This window comes from Scyliorhinus canicula, chromosome 8 (genome assembly GCF_902713615.1).
Source record: "Scyliorhinus canicula chromosome 8, sScyCan1.1, whole genome shotgun sequence".
NCBI lineage: Eukaryota > Metazoa > Chordata > Chondrichthyes > Carcharhiniformes > Scyliorhinidae > Scyliorhinus > Scyliorhinus canicula.
This window is the reverse complement of record NC_052153.1, coordinates 67,417,402-67,444,350: the sequence shown is the minus strand read 5'-3', so window position 1 is coordinate 67,444,350 and position 26,949 is coordinate 67,417,402. Positions and strand designations below refer to the sequence as shown.

Below are 26,949 nucleotides of genomic sequence, written 5' to 3'. Positions count from 1 at the left end.
ATCTCCTCCTTGTCCACAGCCAGGGCATGGATCCATCCTTCATTCATCTTGAAGTTAATGCGCCTCTGATTAGCCAGGTTATGTGGCATGTATTAACCACAAAGAATCTGCAATAACTCAGTGGGGGCAATTTTAATTTTTAATCGCCTGGTGGAAAATGGGCAAGGGCAAATCGACAGAGGTTTTACACTCAGCCCGGTTTTCTTTTTCATTTGGGAATGCCTTCTGCCCAGCAACAAAAAGTTAAAATTTTCCAGGGGCTTAGGTTGCAAGATACCAAAGGTGACCAATGTATTTACAGTGCCGCTTCAACAACAAAATATTTGTACTCGAACTGGGCATGCAGAGAAGTGAAGTACAGTTTGGTGCATAGAAAGACCAACTATTCTAATCCCCCAAAAGACCCAAATTATTTTTTAAAAAAACACAAAGCATTCAAACACAATTGAAGTCACTGTGCAAATATCCAAATCTAAAGGTAATTTTTGATGTAGCCACATTTCTCCAGTCACTAACTTACACCTTTGCATAGAGGGCAAAATTAATTCTTGGCCTGCACCAAAGCTAAAAGCAGTAGAATCCTCTCTGATCCGTTTTGTCAAAGCACCCATTCTTTCTTACAGAAAGGGTCAAATAGGTGTAAAGAGTGTATTTAGGCTGGGTTTTGTAAATTTGTTGTCACGTTTTTAAGATACTGGAGCATGGTCAATTTGAAGGTTAAATCCCTTATTCATTGGCTAAATTGGCATATTATTAAAATTATAAGCCAAATCAGAATGTGTGAATTACTGAAAGTGGTTTGCTTCATTAGCTAATTTGCTTTTTTATATTAGTGACATTATGAATTATTGGGGTTATGCAGGTACCAATTATTATAAAATAAATTATTGCAGTATGCAATATTGTCTGTTCACCTAATGGGCAATTTTTTACACAGGAAAGCAGGTTGTCTGAGCAGGTGCAGATACAGGGAAAGTCCAAAAATATTGGAAATATTGTCAGGAAAACAAAGGTAGTTTTAATGAACTTAGATTTGCATTGGTGAACATTCAAAATAAGGTATGGTTTTAAGTGTGTTTAATTTAATGTTTGTGCATCTGGAAGAGACCTATAATTAGATTCATGCTGGGCAAAGGTGTTTCTGTGGGGGTTGGTTTTAATTCCAACTGGGGTTCTATTGTGATAGAGAGACAGCGTGAAGAATAAATACAGCTGCTTAGCAACTAGAGGCCCTTGTAAGAAAAAAAATGTTCCTTTGTTCTTTCGTTTTAGCGGAAGCAACAGCAGTTGGTGACAGGTAGCTAGAGTGGAAACATCTCTCAGCTTTACTAGAAGTCATACAATAGAGTAATGGCTAAAGAAAGCCTGTGCCAGAAATCTAAAGGACAGCTACTTGAACAAAAATAGAGAAATGAGGGCCTGATTTTCTCAAAAGATTTCTAGGTTAATTTGTGGTGGGTTTTTCCAGGGTGTTTCACGTTGGTTGTACTGGTGAGTTCCCCACCGTTATTCAATGACACTTAGTCACGTTTTCAGGCCCTGGGAAGTTTCTCATCGGTTTAGCCTGCACTTCAGAATGTTTTTTAGCACTAGGGAGTTGAACTCCAAGATCAGGCCGCCATTTTGAAAGTGTGCCCCAATCCCTAAGTGGGTTTGTGGGTCCCCCACACCGCCCCTCCCAAACTTGGACACTATCCCACACCCCCAAGTGAGGACACCCCGCTATGGGGTCCCTGGGGGGTCCCCCCTCTCCAAGCCCCCTTACAGCATTTCCTTCCTCTGGGACCCCCACCCATCACCCACAAAACCTCCCAGAGGACCCTACTTACCTGTCCTGCACACCCCCACCTTTCACTGAAATAATTGTGGAGCAATTAGTGGCTGTATATCACTGGTAAAGTGGAGTGGAAGCTCTGTTCAAGAGTCATAGAACATAGAACAGTACAGCACAGAACAGGCCCTTCGGCCCTCAATGTTGTGCCGAGCCATGATCACCCTACTCAACCCACATATCCACCCTATACCCGTAACCCAACAACCCCCCCCCCCCCTTAACCTTACTTTTATTAGGACACTACGGGCAATTTAGCATGGCCAATCCACCTAACCCGCACATCTTTGGACTGTGGGAGGAAACCGGAGCACCCGGAGGAAACCCACGCACACAGTGGGAGGACGTGCAGACTCCACACAGACAGTGACCCAGCCGGGAATCGAACCTGGGACCCTGGAGCTGTGAAGCATTTATGCTAACCACCATGCTACCCTGCTGCCCCCTTTGGAAAACCTGTTGGGAGTGGATTTCAAAATAAAAACCGCTAACGGAAAGCGGATTATGAGAGACGATTTTAAAGCATCTTTTGGGAATGGAGTTTGGAAACTCACATATGATAATCATCTGGGGGGATTCTGAGGAAGAAATCCACAGATACTAACTCGGTTTCAGAGCGCAGCGTACATTTGATGACAGCCAATTAGTGTGGCTTAAAAAAAGGGACTGTGTGTCAATGAGATCATTGTAGCTTCAAATGTACTGTGTCATATGTGTTAATCTTAAACCTCTGTTTAATTGTTTGATGGGGGCGGAGGGGGGGGCAGGAAAGGAATATTGTATTATAATCCATCTTTCCATGTTTAATGATTCTTTTTCTTGATTGTTAAAACTAATTAACGGTTCTGTGATTCTGTTCCTCCACTTTTTATTTTTACAAGTGAGCCAGGATTCCATTCTGGGACCTCCCACCCAGTTATAACATCAACTGGGATCATAACACTATGCAGCAGATTAGTTCACATTTGAAAAGCAAAAAAATTAAGACTGGCCAGTTTATTGAAGGAGTAATCAAAATTAAAAGGGACCAGTCTTTGCTTTTGTCAGTCCTATAAAAAGGGACCAGCTGGTTTTTTTTTTTCCCCAATCCTGGTGACGGGGGTTATACTCCCCAAAAAATTGTAAAATCGCTCTCAAGATATGGACGATCGCTCTACATTTTAAACTTCATTTGCCTTTTACATTCATGGGACATTGAAACAGGTACATGGAGACTAATCAAAAGGGGAAAAAGATTGCTTTATTAGTAAACTCATCATTGAAATTTTAAACATGCACTGCATTACATTTTCGCCCCGATATCAAACCTGTGAATTCTTTTTTTTAAATATAAATTTAGAGTATCGAATTCTTTTTTGTTTTTCCAATTAAGGGGCAATTTAGTATGGCCAATCCACCTAATCTGCACATCTTTGGGTTGTGGGGGTGAAACCCACGCAGACATTGGAAGAATGTGCAAACTCTACATGGACAGTGACCCAGGGCCGGGATTCGAACCCGGGTCCTCAGCGCCACAGTCCCAGTGCTATCCACTGCGCCACATGCCGCCGCAAGCCTGTGATTTCTTACCTTTTTGGTCTTGTGACACTGCTGGGCTGTTGGTTTCACTCACTGACTTAGAAGATGGCTTGGAAGAGTCTGCATCAGAGTGCTCCAGATTCACCACTATATCCTTGGGATGAGCAGATTTCTCCTGAGAAGCACACAGCTCTTCTGTACATAGGAATAGAATAGACACTGATCACCTCAAAAAAGAATTGATGCTCAATTCAATACCATCATTAAATGTGAAACTAGTATTTTCACATTTAAAACCAGAATATGTAATCAAGAAATGAAATGAAAATCGCTTATTGTCACGAGTAGTCTTCAATGAAGTTACTGTGAAAAGCCCCTAGTCGCCACATTCCGGCGCCTGTCCGGGGAGGCTGATACGGGAATCGAACCGTGCTGCTGGCCTGCTTTAAAAGCCAGCGATTTAGCGCAGTGAGCTAAATCAGCCCCTTGAGAGAATGAATGAGAGAGAGAGTGAATAAAGACAGAAAAGTGAACAAAATAACGATTTGCTTGAATAAACCCACTCATTAGACAGCTGGTTTGTAATGCAGAAGGCGGCCAGCAGCGTGGGTTCAATTCCCATACCAACTTACCCGAACAGGCGCCGGAATGTGGCAACTAGGGGCTTTTCACAGTAACTTCATACTTGTGACAATAAAAGATTATCATTTAGGCAGACATGTTCAACAACTCTCAGCCAAGTAAATGGAAATGCAAACAGCAGCGAGGACAAGAGAGACAGCAGACCACTAAGTTACTAAGGCATTTGCCATCTTATTTTGCTGCCAATCCAATATACCTCTATTGGAAAATGTAGGTCAATTCCAAAGGTAAATGAAATGAAAATCGCTTATTGTCACAAGCAGGCTTCAAATGAAGTTACTGTGAAAAGCCCCTAGTCGCCACATTCCGTCGCCTGTTCGGGGATACTGTTACGGGAATTGAACCGTGCTGCTGGCCTGCCTTGGTCTGCTTTCAAAGCCGGCGATTTAGCCCTGTGCTAAACAGCCAAGAGATGATGAAATCACAAGAGGGTTAAGAAGTCCAAGCAGAGATATAATTTACACCTTTGGATCCACTGGATTACTAACGTGAAACCATTTAAAATGTCTGAGAACATTTGCTATCTGACTGACAAACCTGATGCTAGGAATTACCAATATACATTATGAAATTCCTACAATCCATAAGGGGATGGTCACCGTACTTGTTCACTAACATCAACTGCAATTTAGAAAGAAAAATATTCTTATTTTGAGAAGCTCTTAATTATTATTCATCGACCTAGGCACACAGGTGCTGTTCTAACTGTTATGATCTCAATAAGAACTGATAAATGTGAAATTCCAGTTAGTAGCTGAAAGGAGGACAAGATTGGTCATTTTAAGACTTTGACTGCAACAAAAGATTAAAAGCACAAATGACTAAACAGCATCTGCGTAGGCTACTTGTACCTTAAACCACAATACAGAACATCCCCCTTTTCCGTTTAGCATAACCAAAAACACAGTACAGAGATATGCTTTACACCATCCTTTCACTAAACATTCAATTCTCCCAGAACCAGTACAAGGTGATTCCTAGCTCCTTAGGGTTAGATTCTTAGGGTTTACTTCTAATCTTTCCTTTCTTAGCCTGGGAACATTTACTCCTAGAAATGTCTTTTCACAGTGAGGTTTTCTTCGAGGAGATTCTTTCTCTAGTGCAAGCTAGATAAATCTTTCAGCCTTATTTTAATTCCCCATGAATTCAAATCCCAGTGCAAGCTCCTACCCACATTCATGTGCGTTCAACTAGTGTCTAGTTGCCTACAGCTTCTCGCCTATTCCTGGGTTCTGAAAGAACTCGCCTGTGGGTTTTCACGAATATCTTAAATCTGCCCCTCTCAAATTAAATCTCTATGGCAGTGTGAATCATATGGGCAATGTATCCAGGTAGAAATGCTGATCAGCTTTCCTCAAGACCACAACCCTCTTATATCGTGGGAAAGTAAATGAACAAGTTAAAGCACAACTGTTTGCAACCAAACATTCTCAACCCTTTTTGGACTTTGGAGATGCTTAATCTATTCACTTATCACACAGGCTGCTAACAATGTCCCCAGTTGTGAACATCTTGCATCTTCTTCCCCGTAATTCAGTCTGGACTCCCGTTAATTGCAACTAATCAAATCATCCAGGCCCGTTTGTTCAGAAAAAGTAACATGATCTGCTTCATTTTACCTTAGATTAAAGGCACTATGCCAAAACATAATCTAATAATTGTAACGTTATGCCCCCCAAAAGATGCACAATAGAAGAGGTTTAGTTCATTGGGATTCCGTACCATAGAATGTTGGGTTGTTGAACATATTCAAGTCAGAGATGGATAGATTTTTGGATACTAAGGGAATTATAGATATTTGGATAGTGTGCAAAGGTGTACAGAAGTGCAAAATCAGTCACAATGTTTTTGAATAGCGGAGCAGACACAATGGAGCAAATGGCCATTATATTTCAACTCGTATTTCTATATCTTAACATGGCTAGTGGTTATACTGTGATAATGAGATCTAGGCAAGATGACTTTTCCTGGATGTTATAAACTTAAAGACACCAAAAGTGATATTGCTCAGTAGTCAGAACAAACCAATTGCAAATAGAATAGTTAGTATTTGAACACTATTCTTTCATCTCTGGACATGGGCACAAGCTTATTTTCATTCCATTAGACAGAGATCCTTTTGCTAGCTATGCTACACAATACACTTTAATGCATTCTCAACCTAGTTTTTAATAGCAAGAGCTCAGAACATAAAACTGTATACTAGGTGACACTAACAGGCAATCTGAGTGAGGAAACAAAAATCCCTTATTGAATAAACAAGTTAGCTCAGTTGGCTAGATGGCTAGTTTGTGGTTCAGGATAATGCCAATAGCATGGGTCTAATTGCCACTCCAGCTCAGGTAGACTTACAACTTGTCTCCTTTCCCTGACAAGCAGAGTGTTAGGCAATGGCAAACCACCACTGACAAAAACTGCAAAAAAACAGCTCCGGACATAGCATCAGCAGACAATAAACAAAGGGGAGAGCAAAAATTAAAGAATGAATGAATGAATTGAACAAACTGGCACTTTTCATTCTCTGTCTTATTTGAGCAGTAGAATTAGTGTCTTCCTTCTGGATGATGTAAATACAGAACTAAATCAGGATGAAGTACTGATTACGAGGGAAGGTTGCCCAGGTGTGACACCTCCTCAAAAGATCTCTCCCAACATAAGGTGGTTCCCCACATCAACAATTCCCAGCAACAGCATAAGTGCAAACCATGACCAGTGTGGGAGAGTAAAAAAAAAAAGAACATGCATTTTCAATAGCATGCTGGTTCCGTATAATAATGGAGAATTGCAGATCAAAAAACTCACCTTGTGCTTGAAGGTGAGAAATATTAAAACCTTCCTTTAGTCTAATGACGACTACTCCATACTGATAGTCAAATGCATCACTGCAAAGAAAATATGCGTTACAATGAATAGTTCATGAATCAGAAAAATGAAATAACATTATTACACCAGATCAAGCATATTTCACAAGGACTGGTTGCATATAGACAAACATTTATACAACAAAGACATTCTAACTTTCTGAAAAGGGAAATACTGCCATAAAGTTTATCGCCAAAATATCCAAGATGCATTATTATCATATGTCAAAGGAATTGGCCACTTGAGATAATTGGAAAACATCTAGTTGGACTTTCTCATACTTGAAAGTCTTCAAAACATTGGTATTGTTATTTCTTATTTATTTCACTATTTGAACTCCAGAATGTAAAAACTAAAATGGCTGTATACCTTTAATCTCCTGCAGAATTAAAACAATTGATCTCGCCACAGTTTTGATTAGGCCAGTATTAAAGAACTATAAAAGGTGTACTTCTCACACAACCTGAAACAATCTTATTAACTTGCTTACAACCACCTCCAAAAGAAGGAAAGAAAAGCTTGCTTTTGTTTTCAAGGTGGTGCTTTACTCCATGGAATGGTAATTAGGAAGATTAACTCACTGAACAGTATTGATGTAATTTTCCACATCCTTCATCAGGGCTTGATGCCAGTCTTTTTTAAAGCCGAAGACAAGTGTGTTGGGCCGCATTCGACCAAGTCCTACAGCCTGGAAAAAGACCAGAGGCAGAATTAAAATGTAATTTCTCCATCAAACACGCGTCTTAAATGTTGGCACGGACTGTAATACAATATAGCCCCTTGATGCGGCACTATTTGGCAATCTAATTCACAGGTCACAAGGCAGCTGGTGTAGGAAACAGAAAGTTGTCATACTATCTAAGGAATATTCAAGGTTAGCAATGAACCATGTGACTGTCCTTCTAAATGTAGTTACTTGCATATTATTTTCAGTTTGATTTTAGGAGCCAAGAATACTGTGCAGTACCTTCCAGCATTTGTGCTGTCAAGTCAGTTTCCCATTGTCTAGTGGCAATTAAATCCAATTTTACCCAGTTTACGAACCTGCCATCAGGCTATAGAAAATTGATTTAACAGAATTAGTTCCAGGAGCTGGTTCCCAATATACAAATTAGGGAAGTGTTTTTCAAACCAATTCATGGAATTTTACAGAAACAGAGAAAAAAGGAGCAAAGGAAGAGAGACATAGGAAGGAAAAAGTGAGATGGAAAATGCTGAGTAAATGTCGACACAGTTCCCGAAGATCATAGGCTGCTCTCCCCATTGAGAACTGACTGATGATGATTTAACCAGAGAATCAGCACACTTCAGATGAGGGACCAGATTGAGAAGGCAGGGCCTTCGTGGTTAACCTCAGCCGGTATGGGAATTGAACCCGCACTGTTGGCATTGCTCCGCATCACAAACCAGCCATCCAGCCAACTGAGCTAACTAAAAATGCTCACTATTCACATTGTGGTTGCTGATAAGAAACTAATCACCGAACGGCACTGCTGCCTTTGTGCCATAGCATGGTGGTTAGCATCAATGCTTCACAGCTCCAGGGTCCCAGGTTCGATTCCCGTCTGGGTCACTGTCTGTGTGGAGTCTGCACGTCCTCCCAGTGTGTGCGTGGGTTTCCTCCGGGTGCTCCGGTTTCCTCCCACAGTCCAAAGATGTGCGGGTTAGGTGGATTGGCCATGCTAAATTGCCCGTAGTGTAAGGTTAATGGGGGGATTGTTGGGTTATGGGTATACGGGTTACGTGGGTTTAAGTAGGGTAATCATTGTTCGGCACAACATCGAGGGCCGAAGGGCCTGTTCTGTGCTGTACTGTTCTATGTTCTATATTCAGAATCTTAATTTGTTTAAATTGTCATGCAGAGTACCTTTAAGGAATGGGTGCTTATAAATGTGTGTATATAAATATCTGTAGTGAGAGTACTTTTAAGAAATGAATGTTTATTACATCAGTGATGTCAGAGTGTGGGTGGAGCTGGGCTGTCTGTCAGCTTTTTACTTTTGTTTTTGAGCAGGCTGCAGGGTGTTGTTTAGTTTTGTTTTCAGTGTTGGAGCTGAAGCCAGACCAAGTAGGTGTACTGCTGTTTTCTCTGCCCTCAAAAGACTATCTCTTGATCATTTGGTGAATTCAGAATTATAAATGTTCTCAGCAGTGAATGTAAACCTAATGTGCTTCTGTTGAAAGGTGTTTTAAGTATTATGGATGTTAAAAGGAAAGCTTAAAGGATTACTTAGTGTTGTATTCTTTGGGGGTTGTATTTGAATTGAATGAACTGTTATGAGTTCATAGAATAAACATTGTTTTGCTTTTAAAAAATAATTTTTCATTTCTGCTGTACCACACCTGTAGAGTGGGCTGTGTGCTCCTCATACCACAATCTATTAAAAGTGGTGGGTCAGGTCAACTCCGTGATACACTTTGGGGTTCTCTAAACCCTGGCCCATCACAAAATAGCACCCTAAATCTTTCAATATGTTATTAACATCATCCAGTCACAATATTTGAGATTCTCGCACGAAATACAACATAGGCAGGCCATGGAAACTTCTGGCATCCTACATTTTCAGTAGCTATTTTGTTTCTTTGAGGCAAGGTACAACATCACATTTGAGGGGCTAGGCAACGGGGTCTCTGCCGGTTCTTTTCTTCTGCCAGTTGACAAGAACCATGCAGGAGCAGCTGGTAAAAACTGCTTCCAATTTCTTATTATCCCTTTTCTTTCACTTCTCCTTCCCGCACAGCTTTCTCCGAGGAGGTGGAGAGCATTAGAAAATTGCTACATGGTGGAAATGTAATAAGAATTTGAAACCCATTGCCAATCCTATTCCACGGATTTCCTTTTAATAGTGAACAGATGTAATGGTTTTGTGTAAAGCCCAGGCATGATGTTCTTCTGAAACATGCCCATGAAGAGATTAATCTAGCAACATGTGTTTTGGTAGGGATGAGCAGCTGGAATTCCCAACAATTTGCTTCGGCAGGCTAAACTAACTTAGTGTAAAGTGTATCTGACTCAAAAAGTCTCATGCTGGGTGAGATTATTCGGCTATTACCATTTCTCATTAGAGGCAGTAGCCACACTCTGCAAAGTCCACTCAACTGGTTGTAAAGCATTTTGGGGAATCATGAGGTTGTTGAAAGAGATATATATGTATATATATGAAAGCAAGTTTGTCCTCACTTAACTGGGGTCTGCTTGGTTTTGAAAATAAACACACTTTTAAAGACAATATTGAGTAAAAACAATGAATGTAGTGGTACCTTTAGACCAAAAAAGCTACGTAACTAGAGCCAAGGACGTTCTAGAACCTTATGCATATGATCTCAAAGTGAGCGAATGTTGAGTGAAGCAAACATAAGCACAAGTAACAATTGCACAATATTTTTGTAATGACAAAAAAAAATTATGGAAGATGAGAAGTTCGGTTCAACTTTGTCTAATTAAATATTCCAGCATGCACACAGGATAATTTTTCTTGTAGGTTTAATGTGCCACAAGTATAAACAACAAGATTGCGTGCTGTGGGATGTAGTTAAGCTTTTTATTAAGTCTTCAAATTTGAATTGTTGATGAGTGGCATTTTTTTTAACAAATATTGCAAGATGAGTGATTGATACAATTTCTAACCCAATACTTCTAACCCAATACAAGTCAATACAGGGGGTAAAAACACTAACTTATGCACTTCCAGATTTTACTCCCAGTGGCTGAAAGTACTTATTATAAAGCTGAATAACCCCTCCCCCCACCAAGGGCAAAATAGATAAAAACAACTTAGTTGAAGTAAAACTGTTAATATGAAAAAACATACCTGAAGCAAGAATTGTGTTCCCTCACGCAGATCTTCCGCATATACAGGCGCATAGAAGGCTTTCATTTTGTTTTTGATTAACCATCGTTGGTACTTGGCCTGATCGGTTGAAATTTCTTTCAACGCTTGTCTACGAGGTCCCTAATGGGAACGAAACATCGATTTCAGCAAACTGCACTAAATTATTGACATGTGTTTTGTAAGTAATAGATCATGGAGCTTGGTTTTATCCTGAATTAAACTGGCCCTAGTTAACCAAGATTATTAGTTGAATAGGCAAATTTGAAATGCAATGCAGGCTTGTGAAATTTTTTATCTAGAATGCATACTGAATCGAATGGACTGGCCAGGGAACTGATGGCGGGTTGACTAGTAATGCGATGATGCAGTTGGATATGCATTTAGCAAGGGGATTAACGGAGTGACATATGAATTCTGTTTGCGAATTTGGGGTTACCGAGGTGAATCAAAATGGGGCGGGATTCTCCATCCATTCCTTTGGAGAATCCATGCCATGGGGCTGGATTCTCCAATTCTGGGGCTATGACCCCACACCGGCATGGGAACAGTGGTGTTTTACGCTAGAATAAACGGTGCAAACGGCCACAGGTTCCCCATTTTGCTGGGGGCTAGCAGGATGGCAGCGTAGATCACCTGGCTCTAGCTGCCGATATGCCCTGGTGAATTGCCAGGTCCGTGGCCGTGCATGCGCACAGTGGCGGCCTGCAGCGGTCGCTCGCGGACCTGGTCCATGAAATAGTCCCCTCCTTCAACTGGCCCGCACGCCCCTGACCACCCCCCAGTACACCCAGCCCCAAATAATGTCCCCCCCATGCGCGCGGATAGGCCCTCCCCCGATTGTGGCGGCGCTGGACTGAATCCACAGTCGCCACGCCGAGTTCCTGACAGATGAGACCACACATGTCCCACGCCGTCGGGAACTCGGGCGGTCAGGGGTGGAGCATCGGGTCCGGGCCTCAGGCAAAGTCCTGAGGCTGTCTCAGAGTACGCTGCTTTGGAGGGGACGGAGGATCGCAAAAGCGGCTCCGCCCCCAATTTGGTGGGAACTCTGATTCTCCGGCCGGTCGCCGAACACTTATTTCAGCATCGGCAACTGGAGAATCCAGCCCATGGCCTTGTGTCCCAATTATGCCGATGTTCCTTGCTTTCCAAACAGGACATTTTTAGAGAAAAAAAAATGAGCAGTACCAAATTTGTTAATTTATTTATAGCTACTTTTACAGCTTAGCAGGAGTAAAAGATCTTCTACTGCCTGATATTTACCAATTTTCAAATGTTCAACAGATTTTAACCAACAAAACAGAAGAAAAGAGAAAAAATTGTAACCCCCTCCCCAAATACTGAAACAATAAATTAACAAAAATAATTAACATGAAAACAACATAACACATACGCTGTAGAGAACACCCCCGCCCATCCCCCCCCCCACCAATCCCCCCCCCCCACCATCCCCCATCAATCCTCCCCACCATCCCCCAACAATCCCCCCCCACCATCCATCACCATCCCCCATATCCCCCCATTCCCCCCAATATCTCCCCCCCATATCCCCCATCCACCCCCCCCATATATCCCCCATCCACCCCCCCCCATATATCCCCCATCCACCCCCCCCATATATCCCCCATCCACCCCCCCCATATATCCCCCATCCACCCCCCCATATCTCCCATCCATCCCATCCATCCCCCCCCATACCCCCCATCCCCTCCCCCCACCCCATATCCCCCATTGGTTGCTGCTGAAGTTGACCGTCCCCCTAATGCTCCGTCAGGAAGCCTAGAAACAGCTGCCACCGCCGGAAGAACCCCTGCACCGACCCCCTTCGCAAACTTGATCCTCTCCAGCTTGATAAACCCAGCCATGTCGTTGATCCAGGATTCTGCGCTCGGGGGCCTCGCATCCTTCCATTGCAAAAGAATCCTGCGCCAGGCTACCAGGGACGCAAAGGCCAGAATACCAGCCTCTTTCATCTCCTGCACTCCCAGCTCCGCTGTTACCCCAAAAATTGCAAGACCCCAGCCCGGCTCAACCCTGCAACCAACCACCCTTGACAACGTCTCCGCAACACCCCTCCTAAAGCCCTCCAGCGCAGGGCACACCCAAAACATGTGGGTGTGGTTTGCTGTGCTCCCAGAACACCTGACGCATCTGTCCTCTCTCCCAAAGAATCGGTTCAGCCTACTCCCAGTCATGTGTGCCCTATGCAGCACCTTTAATTGAATTAAACCAAGTCTCATGCAGGAGGAGGAGGAATTCACCCTCCTCAGGGCATCCCCTCATCGATCTCCTCTCCCAGCTCCTCCTCCCACTTATCTTTTAGCTCCTCCACCGAGGCCTCATCCCCCTCCGGCATCATTTGGTAGATTGCCGAAATCCTCCCCTCACCGACCCACGTCCCCGAGAGCACCCTATCCTGAACCCCCCTCTGCAGCAACAGTGGAAACTCCGCCACCTGCCACCCAACAAACGCCCTAATCTGCATGTATCTAAAAGTGTTCCCTGGAGGGAGGCCCAACCTTCTCTCCAACTCCTCAAAGGTCGCAAACTTCCCGTCAAGAAAGAGGTCCCCCATCCGCCTGATACCTGCCCTGTGCCAGCTCAAAAACCCTCCGTCCATCCTCCCTGGTATAAACCGGTGGTCCCCCCGTATCGGGGACCAGACTGAAGCCTTCACTTCCCCCTCTATGCCGCCTCCACTGCTACCACATTTTGAGGGTAGCCACCACTACCGGACTCAAAGTATATCTTGTTGGGGGGAGCAGCAACGGCGCCGTCACCAACGCCTCTAGGCTCATGCCCACAAAGCACACCGCCTCCACACTCTTCCATGCAGCCCCCTCCCCCTCCATCACCTACTTACATATCATCGCCACGTTTGCAGCCCAGTAGTACCCACATAGGTTGGGCAACGCCAACCCCCCCCCCCCAACATCCATACCCCGCTCCAGGAACACCCTCCTCACCTTCAGGGTCTTCTGTGCCCACACAAATCCCATAATACTCCTATTGAACCGCCTGAAGAAAGCCTTAGGAATCATGATAGGGAGGCACTGGAAGAGGAACAGAAACTTCGGGAGCACCGTCATTTTGACTGACTAGACTCTGCCCGCTAGGGAGAGTGGCAACACATCCCACCTCCTAAACTCCTCCTCCATCTGCTCCACCAGCTTCGTAAAATTGAGCATGTGCAGGGTCGCCCAGCTCCTAACTATCTGGACCCCCAGGTATCTGAAGCTCCTCTCCGCCCTTTTCAGCGGGAGTTCCCCAATCCCTCTCTCCTGGTCCCCAGGATGCACCACGAACAGCTCACTCTTCCCCACCTTGAGCTTATACCCGGAGAAGTCCCCGTACACCCCAAGAAGCCTCATCACCTCCGGCACCCCCCCACCGGATCTGCCACGTAAAACAATAAATCATCCGCGTATAACGACAGCCGATGCTTCTCCCCCCCCCCTGCACTATCCCCCTCCAGTTCCTCAACTCCCTCAGCACCATGGCCAGGGTTTCGATCGCCAGCGCAAACAGCAGGGGAGACAGGGGGCACCCTTGCCTCATCCCGCGGTACAGTCAAAAATTCACCGACCTCCTCCCATTTGTGACACACTCGCCACCGGGGCATTATACAGCAGCCTCACTCACCTAATAAATCCCTCACCAAACCCGAACCTTTTCAAAGCCTCCCAAAGATATCCCCACTCCATCCTATCAGAAGCCTTCTCCATGTCCATCGACGCCACTATCTCCGCCTCCCCGTCCACTGCCGGCATCATTATGACATTGAGAAGCCTCCACACATTAACATTCAACTGCCTCCCCTTCACAAAACCCGTTTGATCCTCATGTATGACCTGCGGCACGACGTCCTCCACCCTCCTGGCCAGTATCTTGGCCAGCAGTTTCGCACCCATGTTGAGGAGTGAAATCGGTCTATAAGATCCTCACTGAAGGGGGTCCTTATCCCACTTCAGAATCAGCGAGATCAACACCAAAGACATAGTCAGCGGCAAGGCCCCACCCTCCCTTGCTGGTTTAACTCACTGGGCTAAATCGCTGGCTTTTAAAGCAGACCAAGCAGGCCAGCAGCACGGTTCGATTCCCATACCAGCCTCCCCGGACAGGCGCCAGAATGTGGCGACAAGGGGCTTTTCACAGTAACTTAATTGAAGCCTACTTGTGACAATAAGTGATTTTCCTTTTTCCCAGGGAGGCCCAGGATCCGCAAATTCTTCCACCGCGAGTGGTTCTCCATTTCCTCAAGCCTCGCCTGCCATTTCTTGTGGAGCGCCTTGTGCGCCTCCGCCTTCACCGCCAGGCCTAGGATTTCATCCTCAATCTCCGAGGCCTTTTGCCGAACCTCGCGGATCTCTGCCCCCTGGGCCGTCTGGGTCGCCATGAGCTTATCGAGCGAGGCCTTTAGTGGTTCCAGCAGCTCAGCCATCAGCTCCCTGAAGCAGCGATGGAGCAGCTCCTGCTGCTCCTGCGCCCACGCTGCCGGTTCCCCACCCGCCGCCATCTTTGTCTTCCTCCCTTGTATCTTTCTCTGCTCCAGCGCCGATTTTCTAACCGCCCCGCTCCTGGTCCAGGCCATCCACCGGCAGGGAAGCGTTGCTGATGTCTTCCTACACTGGGAAAAGTCCATCAAGCGCCGTTACGGGCCCTAAAAAGAGCCCAAAAGTCCGAAAATAGCGGGAGCAGCCGAACGTGCGGCTTAGCTCCGCATCGCCGCAACCAGAAGTCCCCATGCTGAAGCCTTTGACCATTGTGAAGGAAACTGGCAAATTGGGATAAATTAATGTAGAATTAATATATTTTGTGCTACCCACAAGTATAAAATCTCAAAGACCTGACAAAAAGACTGTTATCCCATCAGTAGAAAAGGAATTTAAATCAGATATCCAAGAGGTGCAAAAAATCAATTAAATTATTCCATTATGAAATGAAATGAAAATCGCTTATTGTCACGAGTAGGCTTCAATGAAGTTACTGTGAAAAGCCCCTAGTCGCCACTTTCCGGCGCCTGTCCGGGGAGGCTGATACGGGAATTGAACCGTGCTGCTGGCCTGCTTTAAAAGCCAGCGATTTAGCCCAGTGAGCTAAATCAGCCCATTAAGGATTAACAAACAATTAAACTGTGCATACCTTGTCGATCATATGTTGACAGTCAACTGATGTAAAACCAATATGGTGTTAAAATCTGTTTAAATTGAAAATCAATTTATCTACTGAACTCACCGTATGAACATGTCCACAGACCACGAGTCCAACATTTTTGGTAAATGCATGAACGAGATGGAGCAAAGCTGGACGGGATGTAGGAGCACCAGTCATCAATAGGCATTGGGGCCTATACAAAAATGATACAGTAATAGTTCAGAATAAAGCCAAAAGAGAGATATTGGGCACGATTTAACGGAAAGGATTCATGTGAAGGGCACGTTTAGCTGGATGTTTCCAGCGCTGGCAGCGCCAAGAACAACCCGGCTATTAAATGAGACACCGTTTCATTTCAGGGCCTCGTCGATGAGCACCACGTGTTGACCACACATTGCACCAACGAGCTCCGCTCGCCAGATATCAGGGCGCCATTTTAAAATGGTGCTCCGATCTGTAGCCCTCCCCAAATCGTGGCCTCCAGACCCTTCCCCCAAAAACTAATTCACCAATAAGGGGGTCATCGAGCCCACTCACCTTAAGGGCACAGCACCCCAGGCCCATCCCCTGCAATGGGCATGATGCCACCCAGTCACCTTGGCACTGCCAGCACCACATGGGAACCGGGTGGCACTGCCAGTGTGGCACCTGAGTGGCACTGGGTCAGTCACGACAATGCTTGGTTGGCATCAACCACTCAGGGGCCCCTGATCGTCTGAGAGACTCGTCCCTCCAAGTATCGCTGCGCCTTGTCCATGTTTGTGGAAGCCAGTGCTAAACAGAGCCTGCTCAAGGTCTCCAAGGCAAGGCGGTTAGGCCCCAGGCGCTGTACAGATCAGGCGTAGACATATTCAACTGTGACTAACTATTCATATGAATATGCAAATCTGGTTCCCATCCTCAATTGGAGGGACCCGCTCGCGATGCCTCGAGATCTTGTGAGGTGTGATGAGTCCAGTAAATCTTGCAAAGAGGTCTCTTGCGAGATTTACCGGCCTCTTTATATCCTGCGACGGGCGCCGTGAGGCCAATAGATCGCGTCAATTACATTGACATTGAGTGGGTCACATTAATACATGCAATGGATTTTCAAATTCTTACCCTCAGTTCAAATTACTTATTTATAGACTGCATCGGAAACCTCCTCCACCTTTAACGAACTTTTCAAAATCTCCGCACTCCTACTCTGGCCTCTTGCATTTCCGGGTTCATTACTCCACTATTGGTTGACTAGGCCCCCCAACAGCTAGAAATATCTGCCAAAGCTTCCACTCTGCTCCTCTTCTAGTAAATACCTGAAAGTAACTTACCCGTGGTCAACCTTTTGGTAATCTGTCCGAATATCTTGTTTATGGCTCAGTGTCACCATTTGTCTGATTACACTCACGTAAAACATCTTGCAATATCAACCCGAAACACTGGGTGGAACTTGCCATTTTTTGGCAAAGTTTCAACCTGGGCGGGGAAAGCAGATGTTGCCTGCTGGCTGCACTGCTGTTTTTATGTGCCATACAAAGTAAGGGGGCGGTGTCTGATGTCATACTGGCAGGGCAGGGGGAGGGGGCTTAACTTAGGCTCCTGAAAAATTGGGCCTGCCCCCCTCCCCCGCCAGTGCAAAAAAACCCCCAAACAAATAGAAGAAGCAAAAGACCCACAGACACCGATTTTGCCACGTTACGTCATTGGGTGGGGGGCAGGAGCATGGCAGGAAACGACGACAATCAAACAGAAATCCCACCGGTGTAAATGCTGTTTTGAGTCTCCCACTGGATTCAATGTCTGCACCACTGTTCCGGCCACACCATCCCCCCGCCCCCCACGCCAAATGGGGGGAAGAAACTAGTCTTTTTTCTGCACAGCCATTGCCCAGCTTTAAGTATTTCCAGGACTTTCTGTAAAGTGAAAAATTGCAGAGGTACGTATTGTCCACAAAGAGCAGGACAAACCAATCCTGCCAATTGCTGCCCCACGAGTCTACTCTCGATCATCAGCAAGTGATAACAGGTGTTGTTGACAGTGCTATCAAGGAACATTTACCCAGCAATAACCTGCGCACTGAAGCTCATTTTAGATTCTCCTGGGGCCACTCAGTTCCTGACCGCATTACAACCTTGGCCCAAATGTCAACAGCTGAATTCCAGAGAGGAGGTATTAGGGACTGCCCTTGAGATCAAAGCAACATTTGACTGAGTGTAGCACCAAGGAACCTAGCATAATTAAGTCAATGGGAATCAAGGGGAAAACTCTGCACTGATTGAGTCATACCGAGGAAAATGTTTGTAGTTGGCCAATGTTTTCAGTCTCAGGATATCAGCGCAGAAGCTCCTTAGGGTAGTGCCTTATGCCCAACCATCTACAGCTGCATAATCAATGACCTTCCTTCCATCACAACGTCTGAAATGGGCATATTTTCCACAGAGCTCAGTACCTCATTCAATAGTCTCAGGTACTGAAACAGTCCAGGCCCGTAAGCAGCAAGACTTGTGCTTGGGCTGATAAGTGACAAATAACATTTGTGCCACACAAGTTCCAGGCAATGATTGCCTTCAACAAAAAAGAACCTAACCACCTCCGCCTACCATTCAATGGCATTACCATTGCTGAATGCCCAGTATCAACATTCTGCTAGGCAGAAATGAGGTCAGAGCTGAGTGACCCTGGCGGAACCCAACCAGAGTGTCCATGAGCACGTTATCGCTGAGCAAAGTGCCCTTGATGGTGTCACTTCCATCACTTTACTAATAATGGAGCGCAGATTGTTGAGGCAGTAATTGACTGGGTTGGATTTTTCCTGTTTCTTGTGTACAGGACACACCTGGGCACTTTTCCAAATTGCTGGGTAGATGCTAATGTTCTAGCTGTACTGGAACAGCTTGGCTAGGGCCGCAGAAAGTTCTGGAGCACATGTCTTCAGGACAATTGCTGGAATATAGTCAAGGCCCATGGCCTTTGCAGTAACTAGTGTTTTCATCGGTTTCTTGTTGCCACGTTGAATGAATGAAATTGGCCGACTGCAATGCTGGGAACCTCCAGAGGAGGCCAAGATGGATCATCCACTTCCGTTTTAAAAAAATATATAAATTTAGAATATCCAATTCATTTTTCCAATTAAGGGGCAATTTTAGCGCGTCCAATCCATCTACCCTGCACATCTTTTGGGTTGTGGGGGCAAAACCTATGCAAACACGGGGAGAATGTGCAAACACCACATGGACAGTGACCCAGAGCCGGGATCAAACTTGGGACCTCGGCACCATGAGGCTGCAGTGCTACCCACTGCACCACTGTGCTGCCCCTTCCACTTCCATTTCTGGCTGAACAAGTCGTGAATGCTGAAATAGCATCTTTAGTACAGATGTTCTGGGCTTCTCCATCATTGAGGATGGGGATATTTGTGGAGCCTTCTCCCCCAGTGAGTTGTTTAATTTTCCACCACCAATTATGCTGGATGTGGCAGGACTGCAGAGCTTAGATTTGATCCATTGGTTGTGGAATTGCTTAACTCTTATCTATTATTTGCTGCTTATGCTGTTTGACACACAAGTAGTCCTGTTTTGTAGCTTCACCAAGTTGACACCGTATTTTCAGTATGTCCGATGTTGCTCCTGGCATGCTCTCATGCACTCTTCATTGAACCAGGGCTGATAATCTGTCTTAGTGGTAATGGTAGAGTGCGGGATATTCCAGGCCATGAGGTTGCAGATTGTGGTCAAGTACAATTCTGCCGCTGCTGATGGCCCTTACCACCGCATGGAGGTCCAGTCTGTTGTTAGATCTGTTCGAAGACTAATCGCCTTTAGCACGGTGGTAGTGCCAACAAGATTCAGGGATATCCTGAATGTGTGTGGGGGGGGGGTGTCATTTTCCATGTCACCTGCAGCATGTTTCTCTGCGGCATGCCATTGGGCAAAGGCAGAATCCTCTGGTGCCACCACGGTCATTGAATCCACCCCCCATGGTGGGGGTTGGCAAGACCAGAAGCACCCGTTGATAAGAATAGTCAGAAAATCCCTCCTTTGTCTCCACAAGGATTGAAGCAGTCCATGCTACCATGTAGCAATACCCGGACAAAGTCCAGACTTGGGCTGTTAGGTGGCATGTAACATTCATGCCACACAAGTGCTAGACAATGAACAGTTTAAACCAGAGGGAATCCAACCATCTCTCCTTGACATTCAATGGCATTACCATCACTGATTACCTCACATAAATATCCAGGGGTTACTTTTGACCAGCCATATAAATACAAAGGCTATTTTAGCAGAGCCTGGGTATTTTGCAACAAGTGATTCACTTCCTGACTCTACAAAGCCTTTCCACCATCTGATACACAATTATGATAAATACTCTATCATTGCATAGATAAGTGTGGCTCAACAACCTGCATGAAGCTCAATGCCATCTTGGACAAAGCAGTCTGCTTGATTAGCTACCTATCTACCATCTTAAATATTCATTGCCTAAATCATCTAACTGTGTCTACAGTGCTTACCATCTTTAAGATGCACTGTAACATCTTATGGCTCCTTCAACAGCATCCTCCAAACCCGTAACCTCAAAGGAGTCTCGGTGAGTTGCTGCAGTGCATCTTTGTATACGGTACACACTGCTGTCACTGTGCATCGATGATAAAGGGGGTGAATGCTATTGTGGTGGATGGGGTGCCAATCAAGCGGGCTGCTTTGTCCTGGATGGCAACAAGCTTTTTTGAGTGTTGTTGGAGTTGCACTTATCTAGGCAAGTAATTTTTTTTTTTTTAAAAGGCTGATAAGATACAATTATGGGCTCAAAGCAAATATATGCATGTAAATTTACCAAACATAACTTATTCTGTTGTTCCATGAATTGGCAATGTACCTCAACACAATAGAGAACTGTGCCCACATTGATGTGGGAATGTGCCTATTGTTCCCCATGATTAGTTGTAAAGCAAAATCATTGAGCACCTACCATAAATCATTTTAAAATGTGAATAACATTGTTAATACAAAAACTCAGTCTAGGTTTACGTAGAAGTCTTCAAATGGACTTCACTTACAAAGATGAGCTTTCCCTTCAGTAACTCTGCATTGCCTATTTGAGAGACTTGCAATTACCTGAAATTCTTTACATGGTCCTCAACTCCTGTAAGTCGTATTGCATGTTGCAAGGCACTCAAGTAAGTCAAAGCTTGTGTGGAAGAACCCCAATTTACATCTGCAGAAGAAATATTTTGAGTTTAATTAAATTAAAACATTTGTGTATATCACACTATTAGATTCATTACATTGGTAGTTATAAGAATTCAGGCAAATTAGATCCTGAACAAAGTACTACAGAAAACACCACAGGTCTTATCTATTACACAGCTACTTACTGTCTGCCTTATAGAACAGTATCTCATTACACCTTATACCCCTTTTCACCTTGTCTAATTGTATCTGCAAGGCCCAGGAAAACCTTCTTGATCAGCATGCTTGTAGCACAATAAGAAAGGAAGCATTAAAAAAAAGCAAATTACTGTGGATGCTGGAATCTGAAACGAAAGGGAAAATGCTGGAAAATCTCAGCAAGTCTGGCAGCATCTGTGGGGAGAGAAAAGAGCTAACGTTTCGAGTCCGATGACTCTGTCAAAGCAAAGAAAGGAGGCATTGTTGAATCTGTTTCTGGGGAATGAAGTAGATCAAGTGAATCAAGTATCAGAAGGGAAAATATTAAGGGAACAGTGTTCATAAGGTTTAGACTGGCTATGGAAAATGACAAGAAGCCATCAAGAGTAAAAACAATTAATTCGAGGAGGGACAATTTCAATGGGGGGAGGAGGAGGGGGGAGAACAAATTGGGCAAAAGATTTGGAATAAAAGATTGGCATGCAAAACTGGAACACAACAATGGATTGCCTTTATACAGGAAATAGCTTGGGTACAATCAAGGTACATTCTTCAGGGGAACAGTGCATCAGAGCTCCCGAGATCATGAAAGAGATAGAGCAAGGTGAAGCAGAAAATGGGTGTATGACTGTTGTCACATTGTTAACAGATAAATGAGAACCAGTCTGAATATAGAAAATTCAGAGCAAGGAGAAGTGGAAAAGGAAATAAAGGAGGCAAATACTATGAGAACAAACTGGCAGATGACATTAAGGGGGGGCCAGAAGTCTTTCACAGGCATATAAATAGCAAAAGAATTGCACAGTAAGGCTGGACCTTGATGAGGGACCAAAACAAGGATGTAGACATGGAGGCAAAGGGCATTGTTGAGGTACTAAATGAGTATTTTGCATCTGACTTCACCAAAGGTAATGCTGCCAAGTCAAACAGAAATTGGAGTTATTAGAGTCACTGTTTGAGCTACAATTTGATGCAGAGAAGATTAAGAAAGTTGGCTGTACTGGAAGATTGGATCAGTTGCATCCAATGATATGGATGAAAGTCAGGGTGGAAATGAGGGTGGAAATTGCAGACGCACTAGCCGTGATCTTTTAATCCTCCTTAGTTACAGAGATGGTGCTCCAGACCAAGAGAATTGCAAAGGTTACACCTTTTGTTCATAGGGCATAAAGGGCATATAGATAAACACAACAACTACAGGTCAGTCAGTTTAACCTACATTGTATGAGAACATTTAGAAACAATAATCTGGAATAAAATTAACAGCCATTTATTTGGACCCCAAGTGTGAATTAATTAAGTCAGCAGAGATTTGTTAAAAGGTAAATTGTGCTTAATTAGGATGTTTTTTGGTACAATTACAGCAGATTGATGAGGGCAATGCAGTTGTGAGATGTGCATGGACTTTCAAAAGATATTTTATCAAGTGCCACATATTAGGCTTGTCCATGAAATAAAGGGGGCAGTGGCAGCATGGATACAAAGTTTGATGAGTGACAGAAAACATAGGGGCATGTTTCTTGGATTGGTGGAAAGTATGTAGTGGGGCTGCCCAGAGTTTGTTACTAGGACCACAATCAAGACTTGGGGTGGGATTTTCTTCCCTCTTCCCCAGAGCGTGTTTTGCAGCAGCAGAGGCAGCCGGCTATTGGGCGGCAGCAGGATCTTCTGGTCCCATCACAAGATGATGGGGTTTCTCCTTGTTTCTACCTTCTGCTGCAGGGGCACCCACGCCAGGGATCGCTGTCAGCCGGACTAAATGGCCAGATAATGTCTGCCTTGGGTGTGTGGCGCAATTCCAACATTTGAGATGACAAAACTTATAAGTACTGTGAACTGAAGGTAGTGTTAGACTTCAAGAGGGAATGAACATCTGGGCAGTATGGTAGCACAGTAGTTAGTACTATGGCTTCACAGTGCCAGGGTCCTAGGTTCGATTCCCGGCTGGGGCCACTGTCTGTGCGCAGTCTGCACATTCTCCCAGTGTCTGTGTGGGTTTCCTCCGGGTGCTCTGGTTTCCTCCGACAAGTCCTGATAGACGTACCATTAGGTAATTTGGACATTCTGAATTCTTCCTCTGTTCCCGAACAGGCGCCGGAATGTGACGACTAGGGGCTTTTCACAGTAACTTCATTGCAGTGTTAATGTACGCCTACTTGTGACAATGAAGATTATTATTATAACAGGCTGGTGAAATGGGTAGACGTATGACATGAAGTTTAATGCAGAGAAGTGTCAAGTTTGGAGGTCATTTTGGAAGGATGAATCAGGAGAAGCAATACAAAAATGCAGAAACAGAGAGAGCTGGTGGGAAATATGCACAAATATAGCAGGGGGAGTTGAGAAAGAGTTAAAAAGCATCCTGGGCTCTATAATTGGAGGCATACACTATAAACGTTTATAAAATCACCACTTCAGCCTGAACTAAAAGTATTATGTCCAATTCTGGGCACCATAACCTTTTAGAAAAGCTGTGAAAGCTTTAGAGGAGGTGCAGAAAAGATTTATGAGAATGGTTCCGGAAATGAGAGGGACATCAGTCATGTGGGCAGATTGGAAACGTTGGAGTTGTTCTCCTTAGAAGTTTGAGGGGACATTTATTAGGTGTTCAAAATTACGAGTGGGCCATAGAGTAGATAGGGAGTTACTTCTCCCATGGTCAGAAGGGTCAAGAGCCAAAGGACAAGGTGAATGGCAAAAGAACCAACCATTACAAGAGGAGAACACCTCTACAGTGAGTGGTAGGATCTGGAATATACCAATTTTGGTGGCAGAGATTCAGGTATGGCTTTCAAGAAGAATTGAGGGGCAGGTAAAGAGAATAAATTTACTAGGAAAATGCAGTGGTACAGGACTAGCTAAGTTGCCCTTGCAGATAGCCAGTATGGACACAATGGAGTGAATAACTTTCTTGGGCACTTTAACCATTTTGTTCCTATTCTTTGTCCTCTCACCACCAGGTGTCACCCTCTTAGTGTGCAAGAAAGTAGTGGCAGCAGTTAGGACTCAGCTCAGGGAAGATCAGGATAAGTGAGGGGGAGAGAGAGCAATGGCCAAGAGTGAGGCGGAGAGGGAGAAAACAAAAAATGGTTGTGGGTGGGGCGGGGGGCTGTGCAGGGACTGAAGTAGGTGGAACCATCCTGAACCAAAGTTCAAGGGGATGAGGTACATTTTGGATGGACAGCTATGTTTACCTGAATGCTTCAACTGCTCAACCCTAAATTAATCACCCAAAGGACAATCCCATGAAACAAAACAGAACTTTTGGCAAATCAAATATCTCCAGCAGCATGGTCCCAATTCCTGCTGTCGCTAGGGGATCCGAGACCTTTAGGATCTGCTAAAGTCAAATACAGTATCAAGCCCATCAGTTCTGATAATCGTCATAAATCACGAAACCCAAGCCAGGCTACAAAGTGTGGGTTGAGACATCCAGTTGACTGCACAGTTATAGGAGAACTGGCACAGATTCAAGTCCTTGCAAAGATTTTTTGTAGTGACATGGTGACAGTGGACCCAATCCGTGCATTTAACATCGGTTAACAAAATGCTATGCACAAGACTAACAAACACAAAGGATTTTTCATCTAAGCAAAGCATAGGTCAGAGTCAAAAATAAGTGCTAAAAGGAACTGTACTTTATGATTTCTCACATTTAAATGCATGCATATTCCAAAATGGATAATTGCTATGCATAATAATAATCTTTATAAGTGTCACAAGTAGGCTTACATTAACACTGCAATGAAGTTACTGTGGAAAACCCCTCAAGTCGCCACACTCCGGCACCTGTTCGGGTATACGGAGGGAGAATTCAGAACGTCCAATTCACCTAACAAGCACGTCTTTTGGGACTTGTGGAACGAAACTGGAGCACCTGGAGGAAACCCACGCAGGCACGGGGAGAACGTGCAGACTCCACACAGACAATGACCCAAGCCAGGAATTTAACCCGGTCCCTGGGGCTGTAAAGCAACAGTGCTAACCACTTGCCGCCATACTTCCCCTTAAACGATAGACAAAGAGCATATAACAGGAAACAGATTTCCTCAAAAGTTTTGAAACAACTGACAGTTTACACCACTAGCTGCAATTCCTCTCAGTTGTTGCTGCACAATTGTTAAAGTGGTGGTTGTAATGGGGAAGGGGCAGAGGCGAGGAGGAATGGTTAGTGGAAAAGAACTGCAAGAGACAATTTGTACAATGTTTTCCTCCGCCAGTAAACAGTGAAGTACTCTGGTTTATGTCTGAATATTCTATGTTTGACAGTGGCTATTAAATAAATGAAAGCAACTAAGATGAGAATGCTTTATCCTTTGAATAACACTGCACGGATTGGGTGCACTATCACCATGTCACTACAAAAAAAGCTAAAGTTAAAAACCAGAAAGCCCATGATTTCAAATCCTTTGCTATTGTAAAATAGAAATTTCGTCGCCAATTAAATGTATGAGTACAATTAAATACAAAGAAACACACAGATTCAAAAAGATAAAAGCTGCTCTTTGGTTTCCCTTCCTTTTCAGTCAAGTATATTTAAACCGATACCAACATATGCATAATCCAGGACCATTTACAGAACAGAGATAAACTTCAACACATCAAATGTACAAAATACTAATGCAAGAACAATCTTGCTTACTTCAGGTAACTAGATATATTATAAATTTATGGCATGAAAATGATGTTCAAGTTATTCATTGCCAGTGTCCCTGTATAGACCTGCAGGTAAATTACATCAATTAGTCTTCCAAATTATCACAGCCACATTTTGCTCTGCTAATGCTTAACTGCCATGTTCATGCTCTGACAATTATTGCCAGTTATACTCGAACGCCCAAGGATGAATTTTCAATTTTAAAAATCCTTTGTGCAAGAATGTAATAGCATAGAGAGTGCGCAGTTAGCTTTGATGATTCGTCCTTGCTAATCTATGATCATGTTATCGTTAACTATTTTCATTCTATGAATCAATTTCACTAAAGGCAACTGCATTTTCTTTTTGCCCCTCTCTTATTTCAGCTTATTTTATTTTATTTTTCTTAATCGCTTAAAAATTACTTTGTTCTTGCAGACAGCCTGATTATGACAAAATAGTCTCGTCTTTCAGTCCGACACAAATCCTTGTTCCAAGGCACACAGCAACTTGGTCAGCTCAACCCCGGCTTTCCTGGAATTGAAACTGCCTACTTCCAAATACCACCTTCATGCCAAATTCCCAGCCCATATGGATTCCCTCTTCCTTCTGAAACCAGGATGGCAATGTGACATGGGCCCAGGAGACTCAACATCTCAGCTCCACAATCTGTATGGTCACTATTCTGAGGAGAACTAGAAAACCAGTGTTGTGTAATCAAACAAAGCATTTAAATAGTAAAGAGGAGCAAAAAAATCCACAATAAAATCAATAAGTAAGATCAAATAGAAAAAGTTAAAAAGGGGAAAGAGCGAGAGAAACAGAAGGCAATGACAGGAAAGTTACACCAGGAATGCACGATTACTGCTCACTTCCTGATGCAGGAAGAAAATGTCACTGTTCAGAAAATCCCACAACCTGATTATCCCCACCACCTGCTTGTGCCCCTCACCCACCCACGCAGCTCCAATGTTTGCCAGAATCCCAAAAAAGAGATTTAAAACCAATGAAATTTTGGATGTTTTCCCTGCTTTCTCCATTTCATTTACAAGTTCTGTTCTCCACTTCATATTTCCCCGTATTTTCCATTTTAAAAGACATGCC

At 44.2% G+C, this 26,949-nt stretch overlaps 1 protein-coding gene across 2 annotated transcripts in view; it reads right to left on the bottom strand.

The window, feature by feature from the left end:
* Positions 1-26,949, bottom strand: part of slc12a2 (solute carrier family 12 member 2) — a 267,674-nt gene that overhangs the window by 50,513 nt on the left and 190,212 nt on the right. For both annotated transcript variants that reach the window (XM_038804704.1, XM_038804705.1), the window contains exons 15-20: positions 20,937-21,036; positions 15,922-16,033; positions 10,666-10,806; positions 7,435-7,541; positions 6,794-6,873; positions 3,401-3,544 (exon numbers count right to left, since the gene is read on the bottom strand). In XM_038804704.1, coding sequence (XP_038660632.1) covers positions 3,401-3,544; positions 6,794-6,873; positions 7,435-7,541; positions 10,666-10,806; positions 15,922-16,033; positions 20,937-21,036 — 684 coding nt within the window. The remainder of the gene's footprint in view (positions 1-3,400; positions 3,545-6,793; positions 6,874-7,434; positions 7,542-10,665; positions 10,807-15,921; positions 16,034-20,936; positions 21,037-26,949) is intronic.